At 30.6% G+C, this 27,531-nt stretch overlaps 3 protein-coding genes across 11 annotated transcripts in view; 2 read left to right on the top strand and 1 right to left on the bottom strand.

The window, feature by feature from the left end:
* The window catches only part of LOC141458085 (uncharacterized), a 33,003-nt gene extending 28,722 nt beyond the window's left edge, over positions 1-4,281 (top strand). For 4 of the 5 annotated variants that reach the window (XM_074135648.1, XM_074135668.1, XM_074135657.1 and 1 more), the window contains exons 2-6: positions 1,028-1,124; positions 1,193-1,337; positions 2,347-2,441; positions 2,526-2,712; positions 3,667-4,281. In XM_074135648.1, the coding sequence (XP_073991749.1) occupies positions 1,044-1,124; positions 1,193-1,337; positions 2,347-2,441; positions 2,526-2,712; positions 3,667-3,761 (603 nt within the window). In that variant the 5' untranslated portion in view covers positions 1,028-1,043 and the 3' untranslated portion in view covers positions 3,762-4,281. Of the gene's footprint in view, positions 1-31; positions 362-1,027; positions 1,125-1,192; positions 1,338-2,346; positions 2,442-2,525; positions 2,713-3,666 lie in introns of those variants that run through there. The other variant, XM_074135679.1, reaches the window with a different exon arrangement.
* A 1,319-nt stretch (positions 4,282-5,600) lies between these two features.
* LOC141457972 (uncharacterized) lies at positions 5,601-19,384 on the bottom strand. 3 transcript variants are annotated; one of them, XM_074135393.1, is made up of 21 exons: positions 19,180-19,384; positions 18,526-18,739; positions 18,369-18,452; positions 18,004-18,079; positions 17,809-17,931; positions 17,108-17,227; positions 16,883-16,999; positions 16,631-16,714; positions 16,425-16,538; positions 14,947-15,343; positions 14,079-14,209; positions 13,897-13,986; positions 12,649-12,698; positions 11,704-11,764; positions 11,546-11,628; positions 10,464-10,524; positions 10,308-10,390; positions 9,361-9,436; positions 9,182-9,270; positions 7,603-7,757; positions 5,601-6,276 (listed from the first exon to the last, which is right to left on the bottom strand). In XM_074135393.1, exons 1-21 carry the CDS (start codon positions 19,200-19,202, stop codon positions 6,048-6,050), a joined length of 2,460 nt encoding a protein of 819 aa, XP_073991494.1. In that variant the 5' UTR covers positions 19,203-19,384; the 3' UTR covers positions 5,601-6,047. The 3 variants fall into 3 exon arrangements, with proteins under 3 accessions (XP_073991494.1, XP_073991503.1, XP_073991512.1); XM_074135402.1 differs by having other exon boundaries at positions 14,079-14,200; positions 19,180-19,383; XM_074135411.1 differs by lacking the exon at positions 19,180-19,384 and adding an exon at positions 18,818-18,964.
* A 75-nt stretch (positions 19,385-19,459) lies between these two features.
* On the top strand, positions 19,460-27,531 carry hd (humpty dumpty). Of its 3 annotated transcripts, none has more exons than XM_074135477.1 (10): positions 19,460-19,633; positions 19,719-20,033; positions 20,101-20,269; positions 21,792-21,934; positions 22,493-22,733; positions 22,821-22,971; positions 24,260-24,453; positions 24,995-25,198; positions 26,229-26,415; positions 27,201-27,531. In XM_074135477.1, exons 2-10 carry the CDS (start codon positions 19,738-19,740, stop codon positions 27,371-27,373), a joined length of 1,758 nt encoding a protein of 585 aa, XP_073991578.1. In that variant the 5' UTR covers positions 19,460-19,633; positions 19,719-19,737; the 3' UTR covers positions 27,374-27,531. The 3 variants fall into 3 exon arrangements, with proteins under 3 accessions (XP_073991578.1, XP_073991581.1, XP_073991569.1); XM_074135480.1 differs by having other exon boundaries at positions 19,460-19,639; XM_074135468.1 differs by having other exon boundaries at positions 19,460-20,033.

Genomic DNA, 27,531 nt, shown 5'->3' with positions numbered 1-27,531 from the left:
CTTAAAAGTATTTAAAAGTATTCACGGGATATACTTGTTATCCCTTGAACCCAAAAAAGTGCTTTTTAGAATTTGGTAAACGTGTATGACAGGTTTCCTATTAAAATATTTTTTGAGAAAATTATTTTCATGAGGTTTTGAACAAGGGGTTCTCTTCTCTGAAACACTAATTCAGTATTATGTGATTCTAATGCGGAAAATGGTGGTCTAAAATCTATAACGGAAATTCTTAAGACCGCAAATGAGGTGTTGCCTGGCATTACGGTCAGTTTTTTGCGATTTACATCGGGTCTCTTTGAACTTGGTCAACTACACAGACCCTTATAATAGAATCTTGATAAAATTCATTTCAGAAAAACAAGTATGAATTTTTGGTACCTAAAATTAGCTTTACCACACAAACAAACACGTATATACACTTTAAATATGTCTAATGAGCTAGCAAAACTTTTCATCTGTGATTCTATATAAATATATATATATAAATATATATATTTAAATGAGGTTTGAATGGGTTAATATATTCACTCACCTTTAAGTGTGATCCAATTTCAGAAAAAAAATCTTGTCAATTCAACTTTTGGAGTAACAGTCCACAGAGGCTTGTATTCACATATCACCATTCCATAAAAAGATTGGCTAGCCTAATATCATCAAAACAATTCTTGTACCAAGGTTCTTAAAACCTACCTTAAACAATTTTTTGTGTGTGAGTGTTGGTTGTGGCTCTAGTACAGAAAGCAACTGAACCTTTAGAAGAGGATTTCAATTTTGCTACATTAACGAACCTTCTGAAGGTTGATTGAAATTTGAAACACCCTTTCAGAAAAATAAAATGTTTTTCCTAAAAAAATAGAGTTGGAAATAATTTTGGTTCTGTTCTTTCTCAGGTTCCAAACGGGACGAGTAGAAGATAATCATGCTTTTGATAGTTGAAAACAATTTTTAATTTTGAATGTCCAGTTTTTAGTTTATTTGGCCTAATATAAAATTTTGGGTCTCTACAATTATTTATTAAATGTTTCAGATTACTTAAATACAAAATGCGATTTCCAATGTTGAATAAATTTCTGGGATGTATGACCATTCAAACTGGGGCAGCAATCATCGGATGGCTTTGTTTGGTAAATTGTCTTTAAATATATTATTTTTAAATTTTATTATTTTTATTACAATTTAACGTTTGTTTTAGATAAATTCTGTATTTGTGCTTTTTTCACTTACCGCCTATGCAGCAGAATTTTCCCAAATATCAGAAGCCCAACAAGCATCTATGATTGAAAGATTGGGAAATTATCCTGAGTCTGAAAAATTAGACAAAGAAGATATCAAGACAGGTAAAAATTTAATAGTAAACAATTAAAACAAAATTTAAACGTAACATCAAAAGTCAAACTGTCATTTAATTTATTTGTTTTATTTTTTCTTAATGCGGTGTTTTATAAACTATAGATGTAGTATCCCCTCTTTTCACAAAAATTGATTTTTTTTATTTATTATTTATCGGTTGAAGGATTTGTAGTTAACTGTACAACAGGTCCAATAGTAGTGCCTAAACGAAATATAAAGTTAGGACTTCTTTCTAAATTTTTTTTTTATTAGCAATTTTCCCTTTTTGAGCTCAAGTTCGCGGATACACACTCAAACATAAACTACTTTCTGGAACCTCACAAAAGAGATATTCCTGTTAATCGATCACACTTACAGTCATAACCAGCTTAAACAATCACGAAATGAAGACAAAAAAAGGTCAAAAAAGTTTAAGATAAATTTTAGTCGAATCTTGCAAATATAAATTCAAATATTCTTTCACTAACTTTGCTCGATTTAAGTTTGTAATTGATACAGAATATAACAAGTATGAGTTCACTTTAATATTCTTCATTTACCTCGTCTGCACAGGACAGATCAGCAATTTGTTTTCGTTCAAAAAGCAAAAATAAAATACGATATGGGTCAGATAGAAACATTTCGATTCAATAGGGTGACATTGTACAAATAACTTAATAACCCCTTCCAACATAATTTAAATACAAAATTGTTAAAATACAGCCGCATATGTTTGGTAGTTTTACTGATACAGTTGAGGGTTTTTTTTGGTATTGATTGCGGGGTCATTAGTCCAGTAATAAGTTATAAGTCTTCAATTTTGATTTTTTTTGGTAAATTAATAGAGAATTATGCAAGCGGAAAATTAAACTGAAAAAGATAGCGATTTAATTTTTTAAGATAGATTTAAATTTTTAGAAAAAATAGGTATTTCTTTTAATATTCTAGAATTAATTTCAATTCATTTTAACTAATTAATTGTCTATTCCATTATAATTTTTATTTATTTGTTTTCAGTTATACACTATGTGCAAATTGTTTTCTGGTTCTTCTTCGCCATTGGAATTTGCAAATTTTTAATAGACATGTTTCTTGTCATTGGAGTCCACAGGGTTTGTGAAAATTATTTCTTGCTTCTTTAATTTTTCATTCAACTAGCCATGAAATTTAAATAAAAATAATTTTTATATTTACAGAAAAATCATTACCTGATGTTTCCATGGCTCATCCTCCAAGGTGTTGGATGTATTCTTCTTTTCGCAGCTTTGATATTGTGGTCCGTTTTGATCTTCATGTTCCTAGTGCAGTTGTTCAGCGATGGTGCCGATGGCCATCAGTTTTTCAGAGCAATCGCTATTACACTAGGTCTAGTTATTAATTCTGGTAAGTTTCTGCCTAAATTTTCTTTTCTGAATTGAAGATTTAATATAATATATATATATTTTAATATATATGAATTATTTTATATGAAAAATTAACAAAGCACAGATAGATTCACATTGATAACCTCACTGGACTCTTAAGCAAGTTCTTGGACGCGATTCAGTTGCCTGTCCTTAGATTGTGTATTTTTTTAAGTACGAAAGAACGCTGTTCAGACGCTGGTAGTGCACTGAAAAAGCCCCGATCGTCACCGACAGCAGATTTTAACGCCTCTTAACTTTATATTCGTATAAATGCTCATATAATATAAAGAAATGAAAATTTAAAAGTACAAGTAAAATTTGATTAGAGAGCGATGATGGACAATTATTGAACATTTCGTCTCCATGAACAGCTTTTGTTTGTATTGTTCATTGTGAACCTCTTGCCAAAGCCCTTAAAGTTAGATTGAGGCCGGACTTATTGAAATAATGGGATGCTGGATACACAAATGAATCCAATCTCTTCTTTCCAGAATCCTTGGAAAAACATTTTTCCAGATTTTATTATTGACAGAAGTCATCCTATTTCATTAATTAATCGCCCCCTTTATACCACTTTAGATAACACTCCTAGACGTCTGAAAGATTTTGTTTTAACTTTCATAAAAAACGATGTTGGGGGCCACCTCTGGATTGACTCAGCAATCCCGTTACGCTTTAACTTTGTATAACTTGCTCTCGTCTGCCATGTTGCTTGTTACTTACTCCTCCGGCACAAATAGAATTAAGTTTTTTGAACCTCCTATTGCCTGATAGCCAGTTTTATACGAAAGATTTTAGAAGCCCTCTGGCAGATATAGTTTACAAATTTTGCTTTGCCAGTTAGTCGCTCTTTAACAGCCGCTATGTTTGGCACTGGAATGATTTTGTTGCTTATACATAAATTCTATTGTTCTATTCTTAATGTTTACAGCACTTGCCAGCTACTGCTTTTTGGTCGTACATACTTGCTACCGATCCTTCAAAAATCAATTAAAAGAATCTGCGATGGTATATGTGAAGATGTAATCTGTCAAGAATATTGAAAAACAAAAGAAAACTTTAAAAAAGTGAATCGCTTCCCAATTTCCAATTTAAAATTTTTTTGTTTCGTATTGTCTTTTTTTTATCTATAAATATTGTAAGTTATAATTAATATTTTTGACATGTATATTTTTTCAATATTTACTTTCACCTCATTATGATTTTTTTTAATTGAAGATCTGATTGTAATAAACGTGGTAATTTGTAAAGGTGAATTTATTTTGTAGAAGAACAAGCACAAGTGTTAACAATTTTGTTATTATGTTAATTCGTATCCCATAAGAAACGTGTGTCTCTGAATTATAAAAACTAATTTAGCCCTTTAGTAATGATTAAAAAAGAGATAATTTTGATTTTTTTGTTGTGAAGCCAAAATTATGTTTTTAATGATAAATTGTATGTTAAGATCAAAATAGATTTAACTACCTATTTTTGTATTAACTTTGTGCTAATGTGTATAAAGGAGAAAATTAAATAAAGAAAAGTAAACTGCAATAAATTGTTACCCTCCAGTAGACGGACTTGGCGTCCTATTGCATTTTTAAACTACTTATTATGTTGTCCTCTTTTTCTTAGGGGTTTAATTGCACTTTAAGAGGAAGTATTGTCTTCCTCACGGAACCTTTCAAAAATAGAGTTTTACTCACAAGTTATTTACTTATTTCAACGATAACAAAATAAAGTAATTTAAAATACACCAAGGTATTTTTGAAAGACAAAATTATCCTTTCAGAAAAGACGCACATCTCTTCAACTATTAAGTCATATTTGACTTAATGGAAAAGGCACCCTCACCTTTATCATCCTATAAAAAATTGTGTTAAATAAAGGTTTTTGTCTAGTCATCAGTTCTAACAATGAATTAATTATACTAAACAAGTTTAGTTAGGTCAAGATAGCCAATAGTACACTATAACATACTTCGGCTAACTGCATTTTCAGTTACTTGCACTATCCGCTGCCTTGACCCAGAATCATGTGATAAAAGTATACCAGTTGCCTCCAAAACTCTCTAAAAATATTTATTGACAAACTAAAAATAAATAAAAGACTGATATTTACGAAAATGTCGTTTTGTGTTGTTTTTATGAATCATGGAAGAATAGGTTATAATACTACTTTTATAGGCTTCATTACCCCCCCTCTGACATTCCCCTAAAATTTTTGTAGTTTTTCACTATTCGGTCCGTTACAAAAATTTTCAGTTAAAAACTACTAACGTTTTCCCATTTCAAAAATTCATAAATCTACTATTAGTACTCTTCTGAATTTTTTTTTTTTTAATTTGAAATTCATTCCAAGTTTTGAACCCATTTTATGTTATATTGATAGTGAAAAATTATTCATACAGGAGTTGCACTTTAAAAGGTGCAAATTTGCAAAAAAAAAAAACAAACAAACATTTTTTGGGAAACTGTTTCAATAAAAGGGGTGAGAATGTGGATAAGCGTAAAGAAATACGTAAAATTGTAGTACTACCTTGAGAAAAACTGAAAATCGCAATTATAAAGACCCAATTCCGATTGCTGGATTTCTTTGGCAAAAGAAGAATGTCGTAAGTAATTTCTGCGATTTTCATTCATTTTTGTATTAAAGAAGTCACCTGCAAAGGAAACATGCAGTATTTTGACCAACATTTGCAATGAACTGAGAAATAGACTGTAGTTGAAAAACGTTAAGAATCAGTATGTTTTTTTTAATTTTTTTTTTTTTTTTTTTTTTTATTCTATGGAAAACTTAAGATTGGAAAAACTGTACTTTTAGGATGTAAAATTACAAGGTCTTTCTGAAGTCTTCAGAAAGTGAAGATTTTATGTAAGCTAATAATTTATAAATTACTTTATTTCAAAAATATTTTGATAACAAACTACTGAGGAGGAAAACAATATCCTTAAAAAACCTACTAGAATGAAAATTAAAAAAATCCCTCAAACCCAAGTGTCTAACACTTGTTTTTATGTACATACTATTTTATTTTTTTTAATTGCACTCTATAAAAATAAAAATGTATTTTTTAAATAAAAGAGAAGGTTCACATATTAACAATTTCATTCGTTTCATTAATACAACTTTGTTTAAAAAAAGGCAGCTAAGAGTCACAAAACATAGAACAGAATAAATTTTAATATTTCTTTCCCTAGGTTTTAAAATGATAAGTATAAATAAAATTAATATTAAAAAGCAATTTAAAGTGTACAAGATAGAACAATATAAAATATAACAATAGAACACAGCTAAATTTCTAAAAGTCCAAATATTACACAGAAACATCTAGATTGATGAAACATCCGAACCGAAATCAGAATCGCTGTTCTTGCTCTCTTCTTTACTTCTGAATACCTCTCTTACCGCCTTCGGAGTTGTTTGAGGTGTTTTATTCGTTAATGCGACTAAGAGGTTTTGAACTTCATCTTCTGCAGGATTTTCATCTTGTGGTTTTTTTTGTGTAACTTGTTTGTTTCCTTTCCTTTTTTTAATTCTCTTCGCAACAACGTAATTTCTTTGAAAGGAAAATACAAGAAAAACATTATAAAAAATGAAATATAATAAATTCTTGAAAAAGTGGTGAGATGGAAGGCGCTGGACTACATCGCTGATTCGTTTTTTTTTTTAATTTTTATTTATTTATTTATTTATTTATTTAAATAATTTCTGACCGGTTACAGATTGTCATCCATCATCAAAGGTTGATTAATCAGTTTGGACTAGAAAATTACCGTCTCAGTCAACAGTGTAATGCGTGCAACGACAAGTGAAATAAGCGTTAAACATTTCATAATGCGCAAAAAAAAAAAAAAAAATAAAGAAATAAAAATAAGTGAACACCTACAAGATTTCATCTTTCTAAAATAAGTGACAAAGTTATAAATTATACATTTTTTTTTTTTTTTTCAAGTATATAAACAATTATTTTTTGCTAGTATTATTCAGTTTGCAAAACCTATATTACACTGTAATGTCACTGTTAAGTAAAGCAAACTTCCATCCATCCCCAAATGTCTTAAAAATAAATTTCCTCAAAAATGATAAAAAGAAATGTAATAGTCTACGTGAGTGGGGTAACTTCAAAAGAATATCAGAGAAAAACGATGAAACCGTTTAAAAAAAAAAACGTAAAATTTACTCAGTAAAATCCCTTTTTCGATGGCGGAATAATAATCAAATTTGAAATTTTCAATTTTAACTTATTACTCCTTTATTACAAAATAAGTCACAGAAATGCGAATGCACACTTTTATACATACATACAATAAATTGAAATAGTGGTTTAGAAGGAAGCAAAAAGAAGTGGTCTTAATCAAATTTTGGGGAAAAACCATGTAAAAGTAAACCTCCTTGATCACAAGATCACAAATGGGTACCGAGTAAATCGTTGGAATAATTTTCAAGGAAATGCTGATAAATTTTGAGTTCATGCAATAAAGAGGTTCTTGCGGTTGACAGATTTTGCCAACTACGTTGCAGTCAGTTCGCTACTAGGGCCAATCTAAAATATAAAGTTTTACATTCCTGCTAATCTCAGTTTATGAGATAATTTGAAAACATAAACACAGTCCATTTTCTAAAAACTAGTTTTTCGGAATCAAGAGACCATAAAAGGGATATTTCTAGTGTAAACACGAAATCGAAATTCTTTCATTATCTAATAAAAAATATTAACACTAGCAGTGTAAAGTATTGTAATATCAATAAAAGATTTAAAAAAAAAAATTAAACCAAAGAAATAAGATTCATGATCAAATGCTCAGTAATGGCCGTTAATCAATATAAACCAGTTCATATCTAACTAATAAATTAAATTAATATCGATAAATCCGCTACTTACTCAGTGCCGATTTCCGAAGAAGAGTTGATTGTTTTTGATTTCAGATTCTTCTGTTTTATCATTTCCCCAATCAGTTTTATGGGCGGGGTATGACGCCCGATTGGCAACTTTGAAGACGATGTTATAGATCTTAATAAAACGCTTGGAGTGTAATTCTGAAAATTTAAAGAAATAATGAACTAAAATATTTTAAAAAATAGAAGAAGTAGATATTTATTAAGTTATCGATTTCGCTTTATTGTTGGATTTGAAGAGCAAACACTCAAAACAATTGTTGTATGAAGACCAAAAATTAAATAAAAAGTGCTACAAAAGTCTGTACTTTATCTAACATAAAAGAAGGTCCTTTTAAAAAGAGCATGTAAATCATGAAGAGAATTTCAGTATTATGAAATTCTTAGATGAGAATAAATCTTTTAGGAAAGCAAATCTATTTAAATTATTTAAAGAAATTAGTAAACAAGCACCGGAATCAGAAATTGAAAAGTAAAGAAACGGTAATCGTGTTGTAACCAAACGATTATTGTTGAATGCGATTGCCTAAAATACTCTAAGGGTATTACAAGCTCATACGAATTTATGTATTGTGAGGAAGAAGACACCCTGAAAAACGACTCCTCTACTCGAGATAATGTAATTATATTTTTAAAAAATATTGCTGTATACAACAAAGTTTAGATGGGGATTTATTTTTTGTTTTATTGAATTATTTGTTTAGTTACTTAATTATTAATTTAAATATTGGCATTGATATAGGTATTGGAGAAAGTAAGGTACTTCATCCAAACCAACTTTTGAATATAAATTTTAAATTTTATTAAGAGTATAGTGTGAATGTATTTATTTGGAATGCGAGTGGTTTATTGGTGTGTTTGCGTATGTAAGGAAATGTTAGCCTTTAGAGTAAGATAGTCTTGCATGGCATCGTTAATATCCTAATTTAAATAAAAAAAATCTAAGGAGTGGTAACAAACCAAAGTAGGTAAGTGTAAATTTGTAGAGCTAACTGATTGATTTGTATTACCCGTTATATATTTTAGCAACTTAATATTCATACATTATTTATGTGTGTGTGTGTGTGTGTGTATAACTAAATACTCGTATTTGGCCGTCTCGAGGGATAATCATCAAAGGTAAAAATAGTTTGGATGAAATGTTGAATAATTCACAGATAACTGTAGTAGGGAGCGAGAGCAAACCCCAGTATAGTAAGAGATATTTTAAAAATACTCCCAATTTATTAATAAAAATTTCAATATGTAAATGTAAAACATGAACCTACTACTAAACCTACACGTATACTTAATTGGCTTTGACAGTTGGATTCACTTATAAGAAAGCCTCCGTAAAGTGTAGCACAAGTATTTCATATAACACAGTAGACACAAGTGAAAATGTTCATAATTTCAAATAAGAGATCAAAATTTTAAAAAAAAATGTCTTTAATCTATAGCTTCCACCAACCGCTATTGACTAACGAATTCATTTAATTCTAATTTAGAAGATGAATAAGCTCATACAAGCTCTGAAAGTAACAATAGAAGTATTAAATAATAATATTAATAGATAAAAGATATACGTTTTTCTCTCGTTTTGATGAATTCAATATGGATTCTTCAAAATCTTCGAAACAATTTTTATTTCGCTTGATTTTTTTTCCTGAACCTCCTGCAAATGTATTTTATTTTACAATAATCCAAAGATAGTCATTAAAAGCACAATTAGTTTAAACGTATAAATAAATTTAACTAATTTTACCTCCACTATCAAGCAGTTTTGGTTTATTTTTTGTTGTTTTTTTCATATTTCTTTCTTCATTAAAAGATTCCTCACACTAGAACAGTAAGAATTATTTAAAAATTATCAAAAAACAATAATATGAAACGAACGAAGAAAGAAAGCTGTAGTAGTAAGACCTGTAACTGGAAAGTCTTTCTTATTCGAGTCCTTTTATAAAAACCAAAGTTATAATATTTGTTGGTTCTAGAGTCACAAAATGTAACGCCTACATGCATTCTTTCACTTGTATTTTACTCATATAGGTAGTAATAAGCCAGGCCACATAAGTTCTTGGTAAAAGAAAGCACTACGCGTAGGTGGGTTTCCAGAGGAAAGATGATCTGAATCTACACAACGTCGGAGGAAATCTTAGTGCTGCTTATAATGCATTTTCAGGAACCATTCGTCTGAAGGCTCATGAGCAAATTGAGTTCTACTTTGAGAGGCCTAGAAGATCATGTGAGAGGATTGGAAAATGAAAATCCACGTGGTACAGCATAATAAACTAAGGAAGGGAAATGTAAATTTCCAGCCCTATACATCACCAAGGGTACTGAGCTTTTTTATAAGGGATGTGTTGATATTGCATCAATGTAGAATCGTAAGAGGCCTAATATTCTTACACTACCAAATATTCTAATTTGTCCAGATAGATACAAGTACCCACAAAAGTGATTTTTCTATTTCACTCTCTTACTCTTTTGAAAAGTCTGGTTTGAACTCTCTCTCATTACAATTCTCGATGTAGAACTTAAAAAAACATTTAACTTACACCAGTCAAAAATGAATTTCCTAAGAAAAATTGACAAATGAAAAACTTTAGATAAAATAAGTACTTGACAAATATTGATATGAATTTCGCAATATAATATTTGAATTAAAAATAAATAAATAAGAAGAATTATTCATAATTATAAGTTACGAACCGAAGAACTAGATTCAGTATCATTATTTAAGCCTTCGGAAACCTTCTTAGTTTTTGCTGGTTCAGTCTTCTTTCTTATTGTTCCTGGAAAAATTACGAAATACCAAGTAGCCAGTTTCAATCTATTTAAGCGAAATCTATCAAAGCCTTGCATTACCTGACGATGCTGTCTTTTTATTGGCATTGTTTCTCACTTGTTTAGATATTTTTTCTTGAGACTAGAGAAAAAAAAAAAATTAACATCAATTAAACTGAAAATTAACCAATTACAGGGATTTCGGCAACTTAAGACATTTAGTTGGCCGACCATTTTTTCTTTCTTTATTTCTGAAGTTACTCGAACTTCAGGTGGGTTCTCATTCACAAATTTTTGTTAATTAAAAATGCACAAGTATTTCCCCAGTTAATAAAACAAATGTAAACAAATAAAAGACGGAGTTTTTTTTTTTTTAATTTTTGACAGAATCCTCGCTATTTCAATCCTAAATATTAATAGTTAACGGTCACTAAAAGCTAATACAAATTCATATTTATAAAGATTATTAGTTACTACAACTACCTCCTTTAAACGTCATCACTACTACTTTTTTTTACAGAGGAAGTTTTTCCAGTAGAAACGCTAGAACATTGAGTTTACATTTTAATGCTTGCTGGATCTCTCATACTGAGAAATCTCCTATATGGCTCAAATATTAAATTATTCCTTCTTGTACCAATTCCCAACTCGGATATTCTTTCTTACACTTTATAATTTATAAATAATTTATCCTCTTCCTCGATGCCACCATTTTTCATTAATTTTTTTAAATATATACCTACTTTAAGAAATTCTTTCTCTTCTACTTATTTCTATCTAAAAGTAATTTATTATAGAATATACATAGACAATAGTTTAATGTGAAGGTTTTATTGTCCTATTATTTCAATTTTAATGCCCAAGCCAAGAGAGAAAAATACGTAAATAAAACAAAACATTTAGAACAATAATCAGGAAAATTTACGAAAAACGGAAAATAAAAACATTTATTTAAAGAAATTTATCAATTAAAATTTCAATCAATTTCTAACAGAAATTATTTTCTCGTTCATAATAGTATGCAGTTTAGTCTTAAGCTTAAGAAAAAATAATTTTTACCAATTATTAAAACCAGCATACACACTGATAAGAATATTGTATTATATTATTTAAATTAAAAATAAACAAATAAGGAGAATAATAGATAATTATATGTTACGAACCGAAGAACTGAGCTCAGCATCATCATTCAAATCTCCGGAAGCATTCCTAGTTTTTGCTGGTTCAGTCTTCTTCTCTGCAGTTTCTGGAAAATCATAAAAATATTAAGTTGTATAATACAACAAAGCATGTAATAGGAAAATATAAAATCCTGCATTACCTGACGACACTGTTTTTTTATTGGATCTATTTCTGATTTGTTTAGAACTTTTTCCTTGAGGCTGAAAATAAATATAATTTGAATTGAAAGAAAATTAACAATAACACTAATTATATAATGCTAACAGCTACATAAGACTTTGAGTTGGCTTTTAGTTTAGTCTTTCTTTACAATATTGGACAAATTTTATTAACAAATCTTTTTTAAAACTATGAGGTCAAACGTACCAACTTTCAAGGAATTTATTCCCAACGATCATTGGGAAAATTCATCGTTTCGATTTCCATTCAATTCTCATCTATTATTATCATAAATGCACATCACATTTATTTTGAAACATTTTTCCTAGAAATTTGAGGCGTTCTTCGAGACTTAACATGTTAAGTACCCTTTTAACCTCCCTCACAACATCTGACTACATAATCGCAATGGTGGGTGGTTATCTCAAACCAAAGGCCGGCAAAAAATTAAGACGGCCAAGGAGGAAAATCGATTGTAGAAACCATTTTTACAGTAAATACAATTGCGTGCGCCTAACAAGGGTAAGTTTGAGAGAAGGAAGACACTAAGCAACAAAGCATTTCCAGTCACTTGGAAGGTCTTGTATGTCTCACAGAACGGCTCTTGGGGGATGAAAACCTTGTACCTTCAAGCTTTACCTAATAGTCTCTCTCCAGTCTAATTAGGTATGACTGGTGGAGAGTTTTGCAACTAGAAGGTGTCCAGATAAGTGATGGAATCTATGCCTACATAAAATGTTTATATTAGAAAATTATGATTAAAATGCAAACAGCAGTCTGATTCTAGTTGAAAACGTGGTTTGGTCTAAATGCTAGATATCTGCGATTTTATTTTAAACATGCTAATATGAAATAAAATAGCTTTACTTCCCAGTTAAGCTTTGACAAAAATCAAAGTGGCCTACAGAAGTTAAATTAAACTTACTGATGTTTGCTGTTGTAAAAGAACTTTTGTGCCTGCTTCACTTTTTCTACCTAAAACATTAAATTGTAAAAGATTACAAGTTTATTCTTATTTTCTTCTTCTTCTTTTTTTCTTTATTATATTTTAAAAATTCGAAGTAAATAAGTTCCAAAGAACACCTTTACCCCCGTACTATGACTTCTACAAATATTGGAAGGGGTGCATGTCGTGTTTAAAAATTCCATACCATAAGTATACTGGAATGAAAAATCAAATTTAAGTAACTTATATACTCCGATATTAAAATATGAAGGTAGGTTGGTTGCCACATCAAGTCTATGTACAAAACTATTGGGGAATTTTTACTGTTAACAAAAGAAGAAAAAATTGCTCTTAACTGTTAAGAATTTAGTAATGGTTAACTTTAGAAATTTTCAAAAGTCAAAGTAAATTTGATTGCTATGTTTCTTGGTAACATAATAAGATAACACAGAAAATGCGTTATTTTTTATTTGATTTACCGTATTTCACTTTGACAGTTAACATATGTTGACCCATAATTTTTGAAATTAAAAAGAGAACAAAAAATCAAAATTTTATTACCTGTATAATAATAATAATAATAATAATAATAATAATAATAATGAGGTTAGGGAAGGGATTAGCTCTGAGGTTAGCATACTGGACTCCCACGCGGAGGTCCCGGGTTCGAATCCAGCTGCTGACCCTTAGATTTTCTCTTCCTAGGAGCCTCTTATAGCTCACTGCCCGGTGATGGACAGTGTTATCTGTAACGAGAGAACACTGTCCGCAGGCCGGCAGTGCACTGAAAAAAGCTCCGGGTGCCAATAACCTTAGATAATATAATAATAATAATAATAACGACAACAATAATAATGTTGTAAACAATATTAGTAGAGAAAACTCAATAGAACCAGCATGAAATCTAAACCTTAAAACATTTAAATTTAAATTTCACTTTTCCAGCGTTTGTTTTAATGTGCGAGTGTATCAAAGTCCTGAATTGCTAAATGGAGATATTATTTTGAAAATCGAACGGAATTAATGTACTAGGAAATAGCTGTACATCTACGAGGCCAGGTGCCTTCTTAGCCAAAGAAGTTTTAAATTACGAAACGGCGCTAACGACAAATGAAATGTCGATGCACCAAAAAAAACAAAAACACAGATGTGTTCAGGATAAACAAATCAACAATTAAACTTTTGCATAAGGCGAAAATCATTTCAAAGAAATTAATCTGTAATTACCTTTTTCTTCAATCCAAATTGACAGCATACTTCGCCACTTAGAAGGAAACTTCTTAGCGCGAAAAAATCTTTTTACCTTTTCAGGCATATCTATAAAATAGATAAAAATAATTATATATAAAAATCAAAAATACTTTTCAACATATTTAATACAAAAACAGCACAAATTTTCAAGTTTCTACCTTCATTATCAAGAAATGGTGGTTCTAATGAATAGGAACAGTCATCGCGTGTTCTAATCACTCCATTTCGAGCTCTACATATAATTTCTTTCGATAAGTGATTTTTCTCAGTAATTTTTTTCCTGAAATTTCTATTAATACATATTGTGAAATTCAAAATATAAAGATTGGGTTATTTGATTTTTCCAGAATATTTTTTTTGTTTTAAAATAAATATTGTAGAATATTCTTCATTGTATTTGGTGACTGAATCATTGATTCAAATTGTTGCCAATTTTGTCTTCTTTTTTTTATTTTTGTATTCATTTTTGGTATAATTTTTTAACAATTTTAATATCAAACGTTAGTGTTCTTCTGTCCTGACTGATTAGAAACAATTTAACTCTTTGATGTTAAAAATATTATAAAATAAGCCCTGAAGATGGCGTAATCCTTAGATCGAAAGCATGGCAAAAATAATAAAAAATTTATGACTGAAATTGGCAATAATTTTTTCTTCCTTTGTTGATTTAATTAAATTGGGTAAAATCAATTTAAAAGTTTATATAAATGTGGTTGTTGCAAATCATAATTTAAATTAGAAAAGTTATTAGGGATGAATTCATTTCTATATCCGGTCGTGAAAAGATTCATTTTTCGGCAATACAAGAATAATGCCCCCCCCAAAAAAAGGTTGCTCAAGTTTGGTTAACATTGGTAATTCTTCCTGGTCTTTTTAAAATTACTACGTTATGGATATACAGATGAAATGCCGTTTCGATCGTATTTGCACTAAGTTTATAACGTATGGTATGGCAACCGAAACTACGGAAAACACTTTAAAAATTAATTTATTCTTTTATTTTTAATCATTCAAATTAAAACTTACTTCACTATTTTAGTTCCTTTCAGATGTAATTTTCCATTAATTAAAAGTATTGTCCAATTAGTTAAAATAAATTCTTTAGGAGAAGAATTTGCTTTTATTGTTGAATTTTCGTTACCCAATGAATTTTTTTGTAAGTTCGATTCTTTTTTTTTGCCTAGATTTGTTTGAACTCCCCTCTTAATGTCAGTGGATGATTCTTTTACTTTTGACTTATTTGAAGGCTCTTTTTGAAAAGGAACTTTTAGCTTGTTATCACTTTTTATATTTTTTACATGCTCTTCATCTTCAGATGAACTAAGAGAAGAAACGCTTTCACTTTCCTCCTCAATTTCTTGAACTGCTGGCAAATGAAATTTTTTACTGAGCGGACCAATTCGTACGCAACTGAACTGATCACCTAAAAAGAAAAAAAAAGAAGAGTTTTCAGGAATTTAATATTATTATTTATTGTTAACTACTTGCTTATAATATGCATTGTAGCAGGGGGTTGACCCGTGCCCTTACAGATAAATTACATGGAAAAAGAAAAAAAAGAGAAAACCAAAATAAATTCACAACAAAAATAAATTCACTTTACAAATTTTTTTTAAAAAAAAAACCTATAAATTAATGAGAACAAATTTCTAATTTTTATTGAGTTAATTATAAAAAAGTACATAAATTTTACTTTTTTTACTTATTCGAAACATAAGAGATTCTCTAACACAATTTTAGCTTGAATACTGGAAGAAAAGTTAATGTTATGCATATGTAGATACTTGCGATCTTAAGACTCTAATATCGGGCAGATAATTAGGAAATGAACTAGATCATCTTTATCGTTTCTACATAACGGGCAGGGGGCATCAGTATTAAATTTATAGACCCTACTGAGAATATACAGTTGAGGCTTCTTCTCAGACATTAATCTTAATTGAATGGCAACTCTGATCATATCAAAATGACATTTGAAGTGAACGTAATGTTCACCCAATCCAAAGCTGCTAATATTTCTAAGGAAAGTGTTAATTCTGGCGTTTAACAGAGATTCAACATCCTTACTAATTAGATTATTGTTAAATCTTGCCATGATATCAGTCAGTTTACATCTAACAAGAGAGAAGCGGGCAATATCAACTATCTACCATAACTTTAAAGAACTGATTCTATCATACTAGGTGTACTAGCCAATTGTATTAAATTCTGAAATGACAGGATGAGGTTAGTGGTTTTATTATTCTTTAAATTTGTTACAGAAGATAAAAACTTTGCTAAAGTAAAAAAATGGAGTTAAGGAAAGAGTTATAATCAAGAGTTCAGCAAAATCTACTAAAGGAAGCATTAGGAAAGTCTCGAAACGAAAATCAGCTAGTCTTAGTAATATTATTATCACACAACATGCTAATATTTTAACTAATTGAAAATTTGACAGAGTTATTTTGAATCATTGTTATTGTAGCTATACTATACGACATTTTTCACAAAATTGTGGAAATTACCTTCAATTTCACTGCGGGATGAACAATTTTGAATAAAATCACTTTCGCGTAAAGCAGAACAGTTATTTTGAAAAGAACTTATATTATTTCTTGATATCCCCAATGAAGAATGGACTGGAAATAAATGATATACATATATATAGAAACCAATCTCAAATACATATATTTACAATTAATGAATCTCAATGAATAATTTGTAAACTTACGTGGTCCAGGTTTTATAGCTCTTCTGGACATGTTTTTAGAATTTTCAATGATACTATTGACTGATTGACCGGAGCGCAAGGTATCTGGAAATAAATATTAATTAAATCCCTGATCATTTCTTTTGATTTTGCCACAATTCTTTAAAGAACACTGAAGCGTAAAAATTGTAATGAAAGTCAAAAATTCCTTTTTATATGTTTTTTACAATTATTCCTATTACGCATCACTTTTTTTTTCAAAACACAAATTACCTTCCATTGCACTAAACTTTTGAAGATTCCTAAAACTGTTTTCGGTATGTTTTCCATTTCTTAGATGTACTGAATTATTTGTTAGGTTTCTTGATTTATCAAATAAGGAAGACTGGCCTGCAAAAATTATTTCAAATAAGGATAACTCATTTTTATTAATTTATTCAAAAATATAAATTGGTAAAACGAAACTCTACTATAATAAAGTGTATTTCAAAAACTCACAAGAAAAGGGCTGCCCTGGGGCTGGAAACCTTTGAGGATTGTTCAAGCTTTCTTGAAGTTTCTCGCGGTGAGGTTGTCTACCACACTGTGATCTATTGGGTGGTATTGTGCAAAGTGTATCTGCGGATTAAAGAACAAAATAAAAAGCTGTTGCATTATATAAATGGGTTTACAATTAAAAATTGTTCTATGGATAACTTGAGTTTTTTAAATGTATTCTTGCATCCAAGAAATCAATATAATCTCATAAGTTATTTTCAATCCCGATCTCCATCGGGAGATCCGCCTATCTAATCAAAAATAGATCTAAATCTTTCCATCTACAGTCATATTGATATCTGACAACACCCCAGTTTGAAGTTATCCATCCAGAGCGTAATTTCATAAAATGAAAATAACCAAAGGGGAGCAAATGAGGTGATGTAGTCGTATTGCATTGATAAATAGTATAGCTAAAGATTCTACACAGTAAATGGTCAATGGCTGGAGTGAACGCGAGCACCGTGGTTAAGGAAACCAATCATGTCAAATCAAACATAATATTCCCAGACAATCAGAGTTGATGTGGTTAGCTTCAGGAACTGCTTATCAAAATTTTCCTTTCAACAGGAGTAATATTTTATAACAATTAAGAATTTTGGACAATTCGTAAAAACGATGGTTTGAACTGATTCAGTATTTTAAATGATTTTCTTAATTACCTTGTACCTCATTTCTCTGAGAAACTAATACACTATTTTGACTAGGATGAAAAATAGAATTTGCTATAGAGTTACACGATGTTCCATTCAAGTTAGTTGTCTTTCCATAAAATGATGAATAGTCTAAAATAATACAAATTAATTATTAAGTAACGAAGGTTGTAAAGAAAATTCTCAATAGATTTAATACATTACATTGTTCTTGAAGGGCCTGAATTCTAAAAGATACAACAGATGCCGCATCTGAAGCACCAGCCGTCTCATTGAGGACCTAAAAGAAAAAATTATTAATAAATGTATACATTAGGATGACAATATATTAAGAGTAATACGAAACAAAGTCAACACTAAACGAGAAAGGGTGAAAGAAATCATGATAGAAAGTTAACTTTTTTGTCGAGTTTTATTGTAAATGGGTGCAGTTCCCCTTTTTATTAACAAATAAAGTTGTAAAGTACAGGCTTTATATACAGGCAGGGTAGAAAGCAAATAACTAAAATTAAATTAAAATTATTTGTATAAAGACAATTATTTTCAAGGAAGAAACAATTTTGTCTTACTCTCTTCCTCAATCTGTTTTCTTTTCGAGTTACCACATCTTTTAAATAATCATTTATCTCGTGAAGATAGTAAGCAAATTCAATCTGAAATAAATAAATTGAATAAGAAACTTGATTTTTTCTACAATATTTGGAAAAAATGTTAACAATTTCATACAGGAGTTTGAAGAGTTCTTAAGAAATCGAGTGCATCCAGTAAGCTTTTATATCCTGGATGAGTAGTTGTGCCACTGGTAATAGAGTGTGCGGTCAAACCACAATCTAGAGGGCCAGGATTACTACCCGTGCGGCTATTTGTTATGACGTTAATTGCCGGATCGTCTGTCATCTTCAAACTGAATTCTGTTAAGGATCCAAAAGAGGAATTGGAGCTAAAACAATTACAAACAAAACAAGAAGATAATATTAACAAAATTTTAGCACATTACTGATGATAAAACTTTCCTTACTATTATTTAATGACCCTATCCGCGCTCCAGCTATAAAATATTAAATTAAAAACTATTTGAAAACCAATTAAATAAAGTTTTGGGATCAAACTTCTATTTCTCTAAGAACAATTGCAACATATGTATGTAGATGGCCACTCAAGCAAACAGAAGACAACTGATAGTTAACAATTTACATTATGGATAGGAATAATGTTACAATTTTATTCTAACAGCTCTACTTTTCTTCCAAAAGTAAACTACTACTCATAATTATATACACAATTAGTCTGTTTACATTATTTCAAAATCATAAAAAATTAGTTAGTAAAATTAATTAGTAAATAAATACTAGGCTGATACTGTACTTGCTTCAGACTTACCTCAAATTAAATGATTCAGACATACTTCAGCACTTTTTTTATATAAATGCATTAAAATCATATTTGCATATGCTCCATTAAAGATAACATTTTCATGAGATGGTTCTCAGAAAATGTAATACTTACTAGAAGATGACAATTTCAAGAAAGAACAAGAAAATGAAATCTAACAAATCTGAACTTCGAACTGATAGATCGGTGACTTCCCGCCAAAATTGCTCGTTCGTAACCTCCGAGCTTCATCCCCAACAGTTTGCGGAGAGGTTACAGCTAAGAAGTAACTATGGAATCCATATTTGGCGGGAAATGACGTTTTACTCGTGTCACTCGACTCTTTTGCTTTTCATTTGATGTGTGTTGTGAACATGTGAACTGTGAGTGAGTTGAAATGTAGTAAAAAATAACAGAGAATCATTCCATAGAAAAGTCAATATTACTTTGGATTTGAGAGGAAGTAATTGTTAGATGATAAATATTTCATTAGAGAAAGAATAAGATTACACATGGTCTCATAGTAATTCAATTCCCTGTATTTTCAGTGCACTAAATTTGTAAAACATGAGCTGTGAAATTTCGCCTAAAAGTAAACATACAATTAATGAACTGTCTCCCCGTAAATTTCCAAGAAGTCCAATTGTTTCCCCGCGGAAACTCCCTCAAAAACTTGTTTTGCCACCGAAAACTCCACCACAATGGAAAAAACCAGAAGAAGTTATGAGGTCACACCGCCTAAGAATTAAAAAAAATGCGTTGGCAGCCCGCATCAAATCAAGCAATTTGTTAATTAGGAGTGAAGAGACCTCATTTAACAAAACCCAGCCAAGAGTAGGTGCCAAGCGACACAACCCTTTTCGGTGCGTACTGATAATTATCTATTGTATTTTTTATATATATAAAATAGTTAGCATTATGTTTGCCTAGGTGTGGAACAGATGTTTCCGATTCTCCTCCAAAGAAACGTAAGGAACTTCTCGAGGAATCACAGTGTGATGCAACTCTGTTTCAACTCTTGGGAATAAATTCTCATGATAGTAATAATTCTTTAGCCTCTTTTACTAATCATCTTGAAGAACAGTCAGAAGATATAAAGGTAAATATTTATATATTTTATTTTACGATCGTTCTAATTAAAGCCCTCTCGGGAATATGGAAAATGGGTAAATCTTTACAATAGCTCCCCAGAGGCGTGGCCTAATTCGAAGTGATTCTGATTCGCTGTTACTATAGAACCCGCCAAATTCAAATGTAAATATAAAAATATTTCTTTATTTTATATTTACATTTAAATCTGGCGGGTTATATGGTAACAGCGAATTAGAATCACTTCGAATTATTAATTCAAGATTGAAAATTTTATTTAAAAAAAAATACCCCCCCTTTTTGTGGGGGCTTTGCCCCCACGCCCCCTGATCTATTTTTGTTTTTATGGGGGGCTTCGCCCCCCACACCCCCCACACCCCCCTCACTGCCCCACTAATCCACTAACACAACTCTAATTTGTAATTCAGACACATGAAAAACAAAAGAAAAGAAGCCTACCTTATTCAATGCAATCCCTATCCTTCTGTTTCTACACTTTATGCACTCCCTTAAATAATGCTCTCATTTGATCGCCCATGGAAGAATGACTCCTTTTCATACTTAACACACTTCGGACCTACATATCTATTACTAATGAAACCAACACCCATTCAAAATTTTGAAACTTTCATCTCTCCATCTTCACTCAGACTACATGCTTTAAATAAAAGAAAAACTGTAGATTTTAAACGTTCATGTTTTATGAACTTTAAAAAAAAAACGCACTTAAAGTTACACACTGGACACTGGCGGGAACTGATAATACGTTGGATAGGAAGCAGTTACTAAGTGTGAGTGTACTGCGCATGCTCACTAAAAATAAATAGGCAAGAAATTCAAAAAAATTATATACAGCACATTAGCGGGAAGTTGAGAAATTTAAAAAGAATATATTGAACATTGGCGGGAAGTAGTTTAAAAAGTCAACGGTAACTGTGCTGTACTGCGCATGCACCAAAAATAAACAGGCCACGCCTCTGGGGAGCTATTGTAAAGATTAGCCGGAAAATGTGCCGGTTTTTCTCCGTTGCTCAAAATGTTTGTTAAAAAATTAAAAATAAAAAAAAAAGTAAATAAAATTCTGGCGCCACTTCAGAATAAAATTTAATGCATATATGTATGAAGTATGTTATTTTGTTTTTATGCTTTCTCGCTTCGGAAGACTCGAGTTCAATTTCTGCTGGCTTTAGAATTTTTTTCTGCCTAAGAGTCTCGGAATGTCTTGTTAAAGGACAATATTTTCTGTATAAGGATATTGTCCAGAGGTGGGTAGTGAACAGGCACCGATGATTCAAAGATGTGTTCTTAATAGAAAGTTAATTATAAGAACTAAAATTCCCTCTTAGATTAATATTCTGCACTCAGATATTTTGCTGTTACATATACTCATTTTGTCAGATACATTCAGAAATTCATTTTAATTTTAATTATGTAAATAAGTGTAACTAGTCTTAAGTATTTATAACGCAATAGTTGTGAAGTTACTGTTTTGAAGTGTATGTTAAATTTCTTGTCTATTACTGTTCTTGAAGGAGAGGAAGACTGATTCATCTAAAATTTTTACTGAAGTACCTATTGATTGGACATTAAGGAGTAAAATGAGATTTATATCTTCCGCACCTTTTCCTTGGAATCAAACTTTAAAAACATGTGAAGAAGCCTCGGGAATAACAGGGTTAGTCAACGAGTAAAGTCATTTAGTAGAAAAGAACTGAGACACCAAAACGTAATTTGTTTTGGGGCCTTTTTTATCGTTTTTTAATTATTCATGGTTTAAGCCTATATCAACTCAACTTTTTCAAAGAGTATCATTTATTACTTTCTCTATTTCTATTGATGGGAAGATTTTTGAATTTGAGGTAATTTTGGTTGAAACTTGATTGCTGAAATAAGAACAATTGCAGTCTGGCAAACTAATTTAAATAAACATGAACTAGAATGCACAAAGAAGCTAATTTTTCTTCACAAATTCTAAGAAGGATTGGGTATGTCTCGAAGTTAGTGGGGCGATGACAGTGGAAGCATGAGTGAATCAGCGGTTGGTCCGTACAATCCTAGTCTGGGCGATTCACTTGCTAGTATGCATGAAAAAATTCTTCTCTTCAACAGTTATATTAGTGGAAACTAACTGCTGCTTTCGATATTATAAAAACGTTTAGTATGAATTTATATTAGGCGGAAAAAGTAGGACTTTATCATTTTGTTTTTTAACTTATGCATTCATTTATTTTAGATTCGTTCGATGTGTTGAAGATGACAGTGGTAAATGTAGTGGATTAGATACTAGTTCAAATGTAGAATTCCACCGCAGCTGCTATTATTGGCAACATCCTAATCTCCCTTGGCTACAGTTATTTCCTCGAACACATTTAAGATTATCGGAATCAAATAAAACTACTTGTGTTACGATGCATCCGGCTATCAAAGACTGTTTACAAAGAGACTGGTCGGAGAGTTTTCGATCTCTGTTTCAGGTATCAGCATTATTGTCATATGCTTTGAAATAATAATTTATTATATTCAAAGCATTTATTTATATACTAAAGTGCCAGTGTTTGTAGTTGGTTCGTGCTCGCCATTGTCCTTATTTCTATTTGGTGGCAAATTCCTTTAATTGTTTATTCAGAGCAGCAGGAATTAATGGTTATGCGGAATCTAATGTCATAATTTCTCCTACAACAAGGGGTTTTCGAAAACTATTAACTGATGAAGGTATCTCGCAAGGACTAATATATATTTATATTTGAAATAAAATATCAAATTTTTAGTAACTTTTAATTAAAATAATTACAAGTAACTGAAATTAATAATCAGAATAAATAAAAATAAACATACCTGGAACTATTTGAATTATATTATACTTTTCACAATATGCTAGTTGAAAACATAGTAAATAGTTCAAATAATGATATAGAAAATTTGATGACAGTAACATGTGACTTAACGTCACATGTCTGTACGATACTATTTAGATCTATTTCCTCTCAGCCATCTTCTTTAGGCGATTTAAATGTTTCACAGAAATCATTTAGATATGTTACTTCTCTTTCCAAAGTGAATAAGTAGATTGTGAATTACTTCTTAGAACCGTAGAAGAACCAATTCTTAATTTCTATCTTTTCCTTTCTGTTCAGTTTGTGACCTTTCTCAATATGTACCTAATCTTGATTCTTAAATACACAATTTTTTCTATTTTTGTACATTTTTTTAGTTGGATATAAAACTCTTCGTAGAATTCATAAATGCTTCCTCTCCAACGTTAACATCTCTTTGATGTGACCAAATTAATTGATTATTTAAAAGTAAATGTGCTGGTTCAAATTTCATGAATGGTTTTTTGATTTCAGTTACAAATCATAGGCTATTTTTTGACAAGCATATTGATTTTTACTTTAGAAGTAGTAGCTTTCATTTCAATTCTCTTGATAATGAGCCCTAACTGATTTTATTACCTTTCTTCTTATCAGAAGCTTCAAATTTAATTCAAAAATTTGTTTTAATAACACTTGTTACTATAAAAAGAATAAAGTGAGGAGAGATTAGCTCAGCGGTTAGCATACTGGGTTCCCACTGAGAGATCCTCGGTTCGAATCCTGCGCCGGCCCTTGGATTTTCACTTGGACATTAACTAAAGAACTAGAGACCGGCAGTGCACTGAAATAGCTCTGGGCGCCAATGACCTTAAGTTATTGACTCGACTTAAATTAACACAAAAAAAGTACATGAATCTATAACCAAACAAAATATGAAGCATACATAAAAAAAAAAGAAGATTATTCGTTATTAATCCAATGAAATAGTTAAAAACAGAATAGTCTAAATAAAATGTAACTAATAAAATTTTAAACATAATATTTCTAACTTAAAACACGTGCTTGTACATATATTGAAATTAAAGGTTTATAGATATATTATACATATAATTACACTATGGAGATATATATATTGTTCTATAAAGTAAGTATTACAAGTATTTAACATGCCTAAAATTTGATTCCAGGAGTAGAATTCAGTATGCCTTTAAAACCTAAACACAAACGAACTTCTCAAGATTTTGAAAATGGAACTGATGAATTTGTTGACGATGAATATGATGATGAAGAAGGCGAAAAAGAAGATGCAAGGGAAGCAAAAAAATGGCTTGCAAGTTTGGGAGTAGGAGAAGAAGAAATAAAAAAAATTAGTGACACTGAGGTTAAATTATGATAGCTTTAATCATATATGTAATTAAAGGTGATCTCGTTACTTTATCTTGTTGTGCCGAAAAGTAGAATTTAGAAATAGAAACAATAATTTATCGTTTGAATAAATAAACACTTATCATTTTATCAGTTTACGATTGTGGAAGCAGTCGACCACTTGTAGTGTAAAACATGGACTACAAGAAAATAATTTCCACCTGTTGGCCTCAGGAAATGAGTGTGTAACCTTAATTATTGTTATTTTTATTATTTGTCTGAAATACACAGACTCTTATAACGTGTAACTTTATAACTTCCCTCAATTATGCTGACCAGTACTGGCACTTTTTGTTTCCTGTCGACACATCCACTTAAAAGCAAATAGCTTGATTATTGTTATGATTGTTAGTTTGTAAAAACTATTTCTTGTAAAAGCAGTTTTACTTAATGAAAATTGAAAAATATTTTAAAATTAAATGTCAAAGGTGCATTTAGATTCAGAGATAGCTTTTTCTTATAGCTTATATTTTGAATTTATTTTTAAAATGTTGTAGGCAAAAAATGAGTTTAATGGGGAAAAGAAATTGGATGGAAATGATGAGTCATTAATTTATATTCGAGGAAGTGACCTGAATGCTCTGTTTAATTTTTTGATAAATTGTCGTGCAACTGCTGTAACGACGGGTCCATTAGCTGGGGTCCCCCCGACTTTATTGTCTCCAGTAGCTTTTCATGGGGGAACCTTAGCATCACTTAAAGTAAGTACTAAACTATTTATTTAGTTAAAGTTACATTTAGACTACATTATCATTTAACCCAGTATTCTTGAAATATCCATTAGTCTTATTACGTTCTAATGGTGGAACACTTATACTAGAAAGCGATGTGAATTCGCTGAAAATATCTACATCACTTGCAAAACATTTTTCATGACGGTTCTGGAAATCAATTGACGGATTCAATGAACTGCCTTTTGTGCCTCTACCAGAACCTTAGTTGAGAATCCCGAAGCCCCAGGCCATTTACCAATTTTCAACCAGAAGCTTTCAGTTCAAACCACATTTGATTTGACTTGACTTAAAACCAAACGTCCAATATTTTTAGTTTCTCTCCTTGCGGCTTTTTTTTCCTAACAAAAATTCTTGCAAGTATAGCATCAGAATGTTTTATCGTTTATGACAGTAACTGTCCTATAAGTATCTGGACAACCCAATAAATCTTTACCACTTATTTTCGAGAAATTCTGCAGATTTTAACTTTTGACGAAAATAAATGCTACTCGACATTCCTTTCCTCATTGCTATGTGAAATATCTTTACGGCCTTGCGAAATATTTTTTTGTGACCAGCACTAGATATTCCGCCGTAAGATGATGTACACTCTCTGAGATCAAGTTAAAGAATCTTCAATTCTCTTGCTTTTTTGAAGGCCCGTCAACATCTGTGGTCATTGACGCCCGGAGCTTTTTTTCAGTGCACTGCCGGTCTCCGGATAGTGTTCCCTCGTTGCAGACAACACTGTCCATCTCGTACAGTGAGCTATAAGAAGCTCATATGATTGTTATTATCATCTCCTTATTATTATTTTTTTGAGCAAGGAATCAAATTATCTATATGTATATATTTTATTATTTTTTAATTAAAAATTTTCAATTTTTGCGTTTTTGTCTTAAATATTTGCTATGAATAACATAACGGGTAAACCCCTGCTATCAACATTAGTTTTTTGCATATATTAAATATTATTAAATCTTAGCAGAATATATTTGTTTTATTTTTCTAATTTTAGGTCAGAGACAGCACTGTAAAAGTGGATAACGAAAACTTTTTTTCATTAGAATTGAAGGGACCAATTATGCCTCATGCAGTATACAATTTATGCAGTGTTCTGTCGGACAACATACATACATTTTCTGTGACGTTTGCAAACATTGAGTCTTCTAAAGCATTTTCATTCGCTTCAAAAACACTTTTAGGTAACAAGACACAGAAAAGTTATTTCCATTCTTTCTAATTGTTCATTAAATTAAGTTAAGTTTGTTGGGAATGGGTCCACATTGAATGGTTTTGCACATTATCTCCAGTTTTCGGATTTATCTTTGCTGTGTATGCCTGGTACACATACAAAGTACCTCCATTTTACTTTAAAACAATTTACGGAAATAGATTAAGGTGTAAGTGGTAGCTTCTCTGTCCAGTAATTCCTCTAAAGATAATGCCTCCTTCACAAACCGTACATATTCACTTTTGGGAAGAATTCTCTTATAGATCTTGCTGGTGATGGTAAGATCACTCAACAGCGTTCAAAGTAATTTTACTCCTAAATATTGTTCCTCAATAAAGTTTTATTGCGGTTAGAGAAACTGATTTCTTCAAGGCAGGAAGGCGAGAGATCTGGGGTCTGTGGTGTCAATTTAAGATTGTAAGTCTACGTAGACTAGCTTTAGTAGGCGGAGCAGTAAATAGTTCTTGGTTCTAAGATTATAAGATGAGAGATGTTTAATTTGAGTCGCGTCTTCTCCGGCAGACATGTGGGCTTACAGGCTATCAAGCCCTATGAAATATGCTCAATATCCAAAGAGCTGAATTCTGCCATCGCAACTTAGGAAGCTCATGCGTTTTATAAGCTTGGCAGCGGATAGTCTATGCAGGAATCGGCTCTGAAGGCCTAACTTTTGAATTTGAATACAAAAAGATTTGTTTCCCTTTTAATTAAGGAACTTCAATGTTTTGTTATGGCATACTCTGTGTGCTTTTTTAGATGATCAAGAAGATTTAACTTGTGATAGAACCACACCTGGACGTCAAACATTCAGCATTGAAAACCTTTCTGATTGTGGCTTAAAAACAAAACAGCTTAAATCATTTTGCTCAAAAGCAATGCAACAATTTGACTGTATTAAATTCAGTGAAAATGCTTATGTATGTTCATAATTTTTGATTAAAGATCCAATGTATGTAAATTATTCTACACGATTTTAATAACATATTTTTTAAAAAATTGTAAAATATATTTTATCTCACATTATTAGTAAATGGCAGTTTATATTTATACTAAAATAATTTTAATAAATTTGTTTTATATAATAATA

Source organism: Rhodnius prolixus, unplaced genomic scaffold, assembly GCF_049639745.1.
Source record: "Rhodnius prolixus isolate KJV_2025 unplaced genomic scaffold, Rpr scaffold_1, whole genome shotgun sequence".
NCBI lineage: Eukaryota > Metazoa > Arthropoda > Insecta > Hemiptera > Reduviidae > Rhodnius > Rhodnius prolixus.
The sequence above is the reverse complement of the archived record's forward strand: the minus strand, read 5'-3'. Positions and strand labels throughout refer to the sequence as shown.

Bases quoted from the DNA above. Each gene is read 5' to 3' on its own strand.
- LOC141457972 (XM_074135393.1), bottom strand. From the start codon at position 19,202: ATGTCTGAATCATTTAATTTGAG. The intron at 9,437-10,307 runs GTTCGTAACTTA...TTACTGTTCTAG, and splicing joins ATACTGAATCTAGTTCTTCG to TGTGAGGAATCTTTTAATGA. The intron at 6,277-7,602 runs GTAAGTAGCGGA...TTCCTTTCAAAG, and splicing joins TCTTCGGAAATCGGCACTGA to AAATTACGTTGTTGCGAAGA.
- hd (XM_074135477.1), top strand. From the start codon at position 19,738: ATGAGCTGTGAAATTTCGCCTAAAAGTAAACATACAATTAATGAACTG. The intron at 20,270-21,791 runs GTAAATATTTAT...CTGTTCTTGAAG, and splicing joins AACAGTCAGAAGATATAAAG to GAGAGGAAGACTGATTCATC. The intron at 21,935-22,492 runs GTTAGTCAACGA...CATTTATTTTAG, and splicing joins GAAGCCTCGGGAATAACAGG to ATTCGTTCGATGTGTTGAAG.